The 10,212-nt window shown below is 37.8% G+C and overlaps 1 protein-coding gene across 1 annotated transcript; it reads left to right on the top strand.

The window, feature by feature from the left end:
- Positions 1-6,290: 6,290 nt before the first annotated feature.
- On the top strand, positions 6,291-7,238 carry LOC309861289 (olfactory receptor 2G3; the record flags this gene model as incomplete). Its single annotated transcript, XM_082724098.1, has 1 exon — positions 6,291-7,238. The coding sequence occupies one exon, from the start codon at positions 6,291-6,293 to the stop codon at positions 7,236-7,238; it is 948 nt and encodes a 315-aa protein (XP_082580224.1).
- Between the last annotated feature and the right edge of the window lie 2,974 nt (positions 7,239-10,212).

The raw sequence follows: 10,212 nt of genomic DNA, 5'->3' as shown, positions 1-10,212 counted from the left end.
AATCTTTATATATTTTGGGTACTAGCTCTTTACAGATACATCCTTTGCAAACATCTTCCATTCAGTAGGTTATCTTTCAGTTTTGTTGACTGCTTTCTTCACTGCGCAGAAGCTTTTTATTTTGATGAAGTCCCATTAGTTTATTTTGCATTTATTTCCCTTGCCTCAGGAGTAAATGGCAAGATTCCACTCTTTTTTAATCACTAAATAGTATTCCATGTGTGTATGTGTGTGTATATATATATATATATATATATATATAATATTCATATTTAATATATTTAAATATATTTTATTTAAATAAATATAAATATAAATATAAATATATTATATTTAATATATTGCCTAGATAAGTCAGAAGGGAAGTTACTATAGCAGATGTTAAAGAAGTTATTGCCTGTGTTCTTCTCTAGGATTTTGATGGTTTCAAGTCTCACACTGAGGTCTTTCATTCATTTTGAATTTATTTTTGTGTATAATGTAAGCAAGTAGTCTAATTTCATTCTTCTGCATTTGGCTGCCCAGTTTTCCCAACACCATTTCTTGAAGGGACTGCCTTTTTCTCATTGAGTATTCTTTCCTGCTTTGTCAAAGATCAGTTGACCATATAGTTGTGGATTCATTTTGGGGTTTTCCATTTTGTTCCATTGATCCATGTGTCCATTTTTGTGCCAGTACCATGTTGTCTTGATTACTACCGCTTTATAATATAATTTGATGTTTTCAGTGCAATATAATGGGATTATTTTCTTAATTTCTCTTTCTGCTGGTTCATAATTGGTGTACCAGAATTGCAACAGATTTCTGCACATTGACTTTGTATCCTGTGACTTCACTGAATTCATGTATCAGTTCTAGCAGTTTTTGGGTGGAGACTTTCAGGTTTTCTATATAGAGTATCATATCATTTGAAAATTGTGTTAGCTTTACTTCTTCCTTGCTGATTTCAATGTCATTCATTCATCTATTCATTTATTCAATTGCTGAGGCTAGGACTTCCATTACTATGTTAAATAACAGTTCTGTAGTGGACGTCCATGTCTTGTTCATGACCATAGAGGAGAAGCTCTTAGTTTTTTCTAATTAGGGATATCATCAGCTGTGGGAATTTCATGTATGGCCTTTATTATGTTGAGGTATGTTCCCCTCTAATTTTACTTTGTTGAGAGTTTTTATCAAGAATGTATGTTGTGGGGGCACCTGCGTGGCTCAGTGGGTTAAAGCCTCTGCCTTCAGCTCAGGTCATGGTCTTAGGGTCCTGAGATTGAGCCTTGCATCAGGCTTTAAGCTCAGTGGGGAGCCTGCTTCTTCCTCTCTCTCTGCCTGCCTCTCTGTATACTTGTGATCTCTATCAAATAAATAAATAAAATCTTAAAAAAAAAAAAAAGAATGGATGTTGTGGGGCACCTGGGTGGCTCAGATGGTTAGGCATCTGCCTTCGGTTCAGGTCATGATCCCAGGGTCCTGGAATTGAGCCCCACATCAGTCTCCCTGCTCATCAGGGAGTCTGCTTCACCCTCTCTCTCCCCACTCTCTGCTCTGCTTGTGTTCTCTCACTCTCTCTGTCAAATAAACAAATAAAATCTTAAAAAAAAAATAATGGATATTGTGGGGTGCCTGAGTGGCTGAGTGGGTTAAAGCCTCTGCCTTCAGCTTGGGTCATGATCCCAGGGTCCTGAGATTGAGCCCCGCATTGCACACTCTGCCCAGCAGGGAGCCTGCTTCCTCCTCTCTCTCTGCCTGCCTCTCTGCCTACTTGTGACCTCTGAGTGTCAAATAAATAAATAAAATCTTTAAAAAAAATTATAAAAAAAATGGATGTTGTACTTTGACAAATGGTTTTCTTGCATCTATTAAAATGCTTATATGGTTCTTATCTTTTCTCTTATTGATGTGATATATCAGGTTAATTGATTTGGGAATATTGAACCACTCTTATGACCCAGGAATAAATCTCATGTAGTTGTGGTGAATATGTTTTTAATATATTTTTAAGTGGTGTTTGCTAAATATTTTATTTATTTACTTATTTGTTTATTTATTTATTTATTTATTTATTTATTATGAACATGTATTTTTATCCCCAGGGGTACAGGTCTGTGAATCGCCAGGTTTACACACTTCACAGCACTCACCATGTTTGCTAAATATTTTATTGAGAACTTTTACATCCTTGTTCATCAGGGTGTTGGTCTATAGTTCTCCTTTTTAATGAAGTACTTAACTAATTTTGGTATCAGGGTAATGCTGGTGTCATAGAATATATTTGGAAACTTTTTTTTTTCCTTTTCTATATTTTGGAATAGTTTGAGAAGAATTTGGTATTAAGTCTTTAAATGTTTGGTAGAATTCACCTATGAAGCCATCTGGCCCTGGACTTTTGTTTGGAGATTTTAGATTACTGATTCAATTTATTTGCCAGTTTTTGATGTACTCAAGTTTTCTATTTCTTCTTGTTTCAATTTTGACAAGCTTTATGTTTCTGAGAATTTATCCATCTTCTAGGTTGTCTGGTTTGTTGTCATCTAATTTTTCATAGTATTCTTTTATAATTGCATTTCTGTGGTGTGCATAGTTATTTCTCCTTTCTCCTTTATCGTTTTATCTATTTCACTTCTTTTTCTCTTTTTCTTTTTCCTTCCTTCCTTCCTTCCTTCCTTCCTTCCTTCCTTCCTTCCTTCCTCCCTTCCTTCCTTCCTTCCTTTGTTCCTCAATATGTCTGGCTAAATGTTTATCAGTTTTATTGATTTTTTTTTTTCCCAAAGTATCAGCTTCGGGGTTCATTAAATTTTTTTTTTGCCTTTTTAGTTTCCATAAAATTTATTTCTGTTATAATCTTTATTTATCTCCTTCTTTTGGTTTCGGGCTTTGGTTGTTGTTTTTATAATTTCTTTAGTGTGATGCTTGTTTTTCCATCAGAAATTTTTTCTTGCTTATTGAGGTAGGCCTGATTACTATAAACTTCCCTATTAGAACAACTTTTGTTGCATCCCAAAAGCTTTGGAGCATTGTGTATTTATTTTTTTCTACACAGTGTTTGGTTCTTCTTTTATTTCCCTGGTTAACCCATTCATTGTTAGCAGAATGTTATTTAACCTGCATGAGTTTGTTTTCTTTACAGGTGTGTGTGTGTGTGTGTGTGTGTGTGTGTGTGTGTTTGACTTGCAGTTTTACAGAATTGTGGTCATAAAGGTTGCATCGTGTGCCTTTGATTTTCTTGAATTTCCTGAGGTTTGTTTTGTGGGCTACTATGTGATCCATTCTGAAGAATTTTGAGTGTGTACTTGAAAAATATATGTATCCTGATGTTGAAGGATGGGATATTTTGAATATCTCAATTAAATCCATCTGGCCCAGTGTTTCATTCAAAGCCATTATTTTCTTGTTTATTTTCTATTTAGATATTTGTCCATTGATTAAAGTGATGTGTTGAAGTCCCATAGTTTTATTGTATTTTTCAATTATTTCCTTAATGTTTGTTATTAAACATTTTATGTATTTGGCTGCTTTCGTATAGGGTGCATATATATTTGTAATTGGTATATATTCTTGTTGAACTGTCTCCCTTGTGATTATGTAGTGTCCTTCTTTGTCTCTTGTTACAGTCTTTGTTTTAAAGTCTATTTTGTCGAATATAAATATTGCTATCCCAGCCTTTTTTTTTTTTCTTGACATCTATTTGAATGATAGATGATTCTCCATCTTCTCACTTTTAATCTGCAGGTTTCTTTATATCTAAAATGGGTCACTTTTAGGCAGCATACAGATTTTTTTTTTTTAATCCATTTTGTTACGGTATGTCTTTTGATTGGAACGTTTATTCCATTTACATTCAAAGTAATTGATAGATATGTATTTATTACCATCTTATTACTTGTTTTGTGGTTTATTCCGAAGACCTTCTCTGATGTTGTCTTGTCTTTCATGGTTTGCTGATTTTCTTCAGTGATATTTTTGAAATTAATTTTCTTTATTCCTTGTGTATTGATTAGTAGTTATTGATTTATGGTTACTATAAGGTTTGTATATAAAACTTCTTCATAGGAGCAGTCTATATTAAATTGATGGTCATTTAAAGTTGAACATTTTTTCCTCTCTCCTTTAACATCTTAGGTATATGTTAATTCATTTCATATTCTATTTTTTGTGAGTTCACTGACTGATTTTTTACAGAAATATTCATTTTTACTGCTTTTGTGCTTCCTACTTTTACATTGTCACTTTTGATCAGTCCCTTTCACTCAAATAATCCACTTTAATATTTCTTGCGAGTTTGGTTGAGTGGTCACAAACTTCTTTAGTTTTTGTTTGTCTGGAAAACTATCTTTCCTTCTATTCTAAATGATAACTTCACTAGATAGAGTGTTTTTGGCTACAGATTTTCCCATCCCGCTCTTTGAATGTAGCATACTACTCCCTTCTGGTTTGCCAAATTTATGTTGAAAATCTCATGTTAGCCAGTGGGTTTCCATTGTAAGTTAATGATTCCTTTTTTCCTGCTGCTTTAAATTTTTCTTTTGTCTGTATTTTGCCAATTTAATTACAGCATATCTTTGTATGTCTCTGGTTTTGTTGCATAGGATGGGTTTCTCTGCTCCCCCTGAATCTCAGTATCTGTGTCCTTCCCAAGACATGGAAAGTTTTCAGCTATTATGTCTTTAAATACATTTTCTGCTCTTTTTCTCTCTTCTTCTTCTCCTGGCACTCCTTTGGTATGAACATTATGTTTGATAGACTCACTGAGTTCCCTAAATCTATTCTCATTTTGCGTATTTTCCTCTATTTTGTTCAGCTTAATTACTTTCCATTACTCTGTTTTCTAGATTGCTACATTCCTCTGCTTCTTCCAGCTTACTCTTCATTCTATCAAGTATGTTTTCATTTTGTTTATTGAACCCTTTATCTCTGTGACATTATTCCTTATCTCTGTGGTAAGGGCTTTCCTCATGTCTTCCACTTTTCTCAAGTCCAGTGTTTTTATGATAACTGCTTAAAATTCTCTGTCAGATATGTTACCTGTATCTATTTCACTTAGATCACTGGCTGTGGCCTTGTTCTGTTCTTTCATTTTGGATAAGTTCCCGTGTCTCCTCATTTTTCTGTCTCTGTGTGTCTGTTTCTCTGGGTTAAGAAAGTCATCTGTGTCTTCTCTTCTTCAAAGTAGTGACTTTATGCAGAAGAGGTTCTGGAGTGCCCTGCAGCACAGTGTCTGCGGTTCCCTAGAACCTGACATTTCAGGAGAATCTTCTTTGTGTGTTGCTTATCCCCTGCTGTTCTGTCTGAGTCACTTTCCCTTACAGTGCAATTGTTTGCACTTCCTCTATGCCTTTTGTGGGCTATACTTGCTCTCTGTGGTGTTAGTAGGACACAGGCAAGCTAGCTTGAAGGGTTGTGCTCACTGGGAATCTTGGAAGTGCAGTGGTTCATGATGGACCTCTCGTCATATCCCAGGTCCCCTGAAGCACTGCAGTGACAGCCTGCTAGGCTGGCTGGTGATGTGAGGCTGGGTGTGCATGTCAGAATGGCTGGCCATAGCTGGGTCTGGTGTGCAATGTTGGCTGGGAGCACCTGGCTTGCCACATCCTGGTGGCAGCATGGAGGTTGGAAATGATGTACCAGCTGAGTGTGGTGTGGCAGCTGCATGGAATGCATAGTGACAGCTGTGCACCTGGTAGCTGGGCATGGCACATGGTGGCAGCCACAAAACCAAAAATTTAGTTTAAAATAAAAATTATTAAATATTTAATTATTCAACTTTGTTTTATAATCTCTAGATAAAGTTTTAAAACCATGAACACCTTACTTTTCTCTGTTGATATAGTGTACACAGAGGACTGTGTAAGAATGTGTTATAAAGAGGAAAGATGAGGAGAAATTTCCCATCCCCTTTTCTCCCTATGTTAAGAACTGAATATTGTGTTTTGCATGCATATTTTTATTGACAGTTAAAACCAGGGAGATGACACTTGCTTCTTTATTTTGAGAGATAGTTAATTTCAGTAGAAATGATCTCATTTTTTTGATATATGTACACATTTACACTTGATTGGTTTTAGCAATTAGTGTCCAGACAACTCCAAAATTGAAAACACTCAAAAGTCTCAAAAATCTTGGAGAGTCATTGGACTTGATTGATATTCTGAATCAACTACATATTGAGGGTAAAAAATTAAGTTGCACAAGTTTGTTTCCTTCACCCCTTCAACTTGTAAATTGTGATTCTATGATAAATTGTTTCACATGTACCTGTTCTCATTTCCCTCTTAGCAGAAACAGTTCCCTCTGTAGAAATGGAAAGGGCCAATGACAGTTCCCTGATGGGTTTCATCCTTCTAGGCTTCTCAGACCACCCTCACCTGGAGGCTGCACTCTTTGTATTTGTCCTTTTTTTCTACCTCCTGACTCTTGTGGGGAACTTCGCCATCATCATTATCTCATACCTGGATCCTCTTCTCCACACCCCTATGTACTTTTTCCTCAGCAACCTCTCACTGCTGGACCTCTGCTTCACCACTAGCCTCGCACCTCAGACCCTAGTTAACCTGCGAGGTCCAGAGAAGACTATCACTTATGGTGGTTGTGTGGTGCAACTCTATATTTCTTTAGCACTGGGCTCCACTGAGTGTATCCTTCTGGCTATAATGGCTTTGGATCGCTACATTGCTGTCTGCAAGCCTCTTCACTATGTGTCTATCATGAACCCACGGCTATGCCAACAGCTAGCATCCATCTCCTGGCTCAGTGGTTTGGCTAATTCCCTGATCCATGCTACTTTTACCTTACAATTGCCTCTTTGTGGCAACCATAGACTTGATCATTTTATTTGTGAAGTACCAGCTCTTCTCAAATTGGCTTGTGTGGACACCACTGTCAATGAGTTGGTACTTTTTGTGGTTAGTGTCCTGTTTCTTCTAGTTCCCCCAGCACTCATTCTTATCTCCTATGGCTTCATTAGTCAAGCTGTGCTGAAGATAAAGTCAGTGGAAGCAAGGCACAAAGCCTTTAGCACTTGCTCCTCCCACCTTACAGTGGTAATTATTTTCTATGGCACCATAATCTACATGTACCTTCAACCAAGTAACAGCTATACTCAGGACCAAGGCAAGTTTATCTCCCTCTTCTATACCATGGTGACCCCAACCTTAAATCCTATTATCTACACTTTAAGGAACAAGGACATGAAAGTAGCTCTGAAAACACTTCTGTCAAAAAAAAAAATGTGCTCCCTACAAACATGATGTTCAAGGAAGTGTTTCCAAGACATGTAGTCAGTCACCCAGCTTCTATTTAGTCAAACAACATTACCATATTTCCCAATTTCATCCCAGTTAAACTTACACTCACTTAATCCAACAAGGGAGATTTTCCTCTCATACAGGTAACTAAACAAAATATATGCTTATTTAAATTCAGAGCTTGAGCCATGAGGAAGAGAGCTTTATATAGATTGTAGCCCTCACCACAAAGTTTATATTTTATTTCTGACATTTAGTCTCAGGGAGTCAATAAAAGTAAATAATTACATATTTGCCAATTGTCTGGGTTGCAATTTACTTTTTGTTGTTTTTATTTTGATGAATTATTTAGTGTTTTAACACCTTAAATTTACTTTATAATGTCTCTTCATTAAAGCTTCATGTTGGAAAATAAGCACTTTATATATGTACTTCCCATACCAAGTCAGAAAAACATATTCTCATACTATCAATTTATTAAAAACAAGGATATCATAATAACTGTTCTTTTCCATATTTTCATTTAAAAACAACTACCAAGAAAGACTAAGAGAAACAAAATATGCAAAGCATATTATTTTTCTTTTTTGTTTTACCCAAAAAGATAATACCTTATTCCCATTTCCAGGCTAGATTTCATTTCAGAAATAAGAAGCTGTGCCTTATCACTAGGTGACATTTTTCTTGACATTGTTTGTAAATAGAACATCAAAAAAATGGCAGTTTTCACACTCTTTTTATTGATATTTTCTCAGTTAAATGTGAATATTCAGATTCTAAAATACATATAGTAATTTTTATTTTCATTGTAACTGCAAAACAGAAGGACTTACTGGGAGAAGGCCTGATGTAAGATGATAAGGAAGGAAGACCCTAAACATATCCTTCATAGACGCACCAAATCTACAGCAATTGATAGAGCAAATTCTCCTAAAAAGAACTGAGAATTGACTGAACAGCTTCTGTTCAACCAGAGAGGTCTCATAGGGAAGAGCAAAAGAGATAGAGATACAATAACAAAGTGAACCTCCACCCCTGATGTTGAAAACTGCCCTGGGGAGTGATAGTGAGAGTATGTGAGGATATTCACTTGCCCTGGGGCACAGAAAAAAGTTATGGCTTAAAGGAACAACGAGATATAAAGGAGCAAGCCCTAAAACCCTGCCAAATGGTGGGGGAATTGTTGAAAATCTTTCCAAATCACAGAGGCTGGCAAGTGCTGTGGTTATGGTCCCTATCTATCTTGATATTGCAGACACAACAGGTTCTGGGCACCCTACCATGCCTGCTGCCTCAGGGATCTCTGGGACCCTATTTCACACCAGTCCTGGATGTCCCAAGGCACACAAAGTCATGATTTAAAACAGAAGTTAGACTCTAAATGGCCTAGCACTTAAAATCTGTCTACAGTGGAAAAATGGCTGGAACTCTCCCTGAGGCAGAGAAAATGGCAAACACCATGGTTTATGTTCTCTCTCTGCTATGATAATAGAGGGAACAGGGTCCAGGTTTTATAAGGAGACTTCTGACACAGTAATTCCCAGGCCACCAATCCATACCAGCCCAGATGATTAGGGGCACAGAAAAAAAAGCCAAAGTTTAAAAGAGCAACTAAAATATAGTCTGCTGAGGGTCAGGAGCAAGCAGGCACAGCCCTCACCACCACTCTGCTATTCTCTCAGCCTCTATCAGAGTGGATGCCCCACACCTGTCAGTGATAAGCAGCCCCAACATCATGTCACAGCCCTGCCCCCAGCTCAACCCTTGTATGTTCATCACCTTGTGGGGAACGGACATCACCATCACTGCAGGTATGATCATGGCTGTATCCTTCCTCTAGATTTGCCTCCTCATCCTCCTCATGCTACATTACTTGTGCTAGCACATGGACACATACCACGCCAATGAGGGCAAGGTCATGGGGCTTGCTTAAAGTGCAGATGCAGCCCTGTGGGATAAAGGTGAGAGCAGCAGAAAGGAGTACTTTATTTGAGAGTCACAAGGTCTCAACTCCCCCAATTCCTCCTTCACCTCCATGAGAGAATATGCACCCAACAACCCTACACTTCTACTTGTACCACCAGGCAAACCATGAGAACACACACCTCATCCTAAGATATACACCTGGCTTTCCTCTCCTGGGGCAAGAGAGGAAAGAAGGAGGAATTGAGGCCTCTCCCAGGCACCCAGGGATTCAGTGGTCATCCAAAAAGCCTTCCTTTGCTCTGCCAGAGAGAGAAAGTCTGGGTCCTCCTGGACAGTGCAGTTTATCATCAACATGGTGTGAAAGTCCTTGGTGGGTGAGTGGGTCTAAGGGCTGGGGAAGAGAGGAAGTGATTCATCGGTAAGTTGACTGGGGATAATGGCATCAAATATCAGTCCTTGACATTTGGGGGGAGCAGCAGTTGCCAGAGTCAAAAGGCACTTTTGTTTCCCATTAATACAGCTCTAAATGATTGGAAATAAATTTGAAAGGTAACCAAGTATTCAGAGTCAAATAAATAAACAAAAGAGCAACTAGAATATAAAAGAGCCAGCCCGTTTTATATAAATAATGCTACTAAATTATATTAGCTGTGGGAACACTTTCTGGGTTTGAGGAGCTGGCAAGCACCACAGTTTACATTCTCCCATGATTTTGATAGTAATAATAGGAGCAGGCTCTGTGTTCCCTAGCTGGTCAACCACCTAAGTGAGCTATGGACCCCTAATCCACACCATCCCTAGCTGACCCACTAAGGTGGTCCTGTATATTTCACAACTGGATATGCCCCTTCAAGATTCACCACTATTCTAGTCATCTTGCCAAAGTGACAGGCAGAAAGCACCATGAAACATTCCAAGCCTGCACCACTTTTCTCTAGATGATGTAAAATGGCACCTCCAGTGCAGAGCACTTTGATACACCCTGGGTCATTTCTATTTAGCTTCAACTGTCCTGCAAGGGTCCCATGCATGGAGCACTCTAGGAAACTGG

Source organism: Mustela nivalis (assembly GCF_964662115.1).
Source record: "Mustela nivalis genome assembly, chromosome: 3".
Lineage (NCBI taxonomy): Eukaryota > Metazoa > Chordata > Mammalia > Carnivora > Mustelidae > Mustela > Mustela nivalis.
Note: the sequence above shows the minus strand (reverse complement) of the source record. Positions and strands in the feature narration are given on the sequence as shown.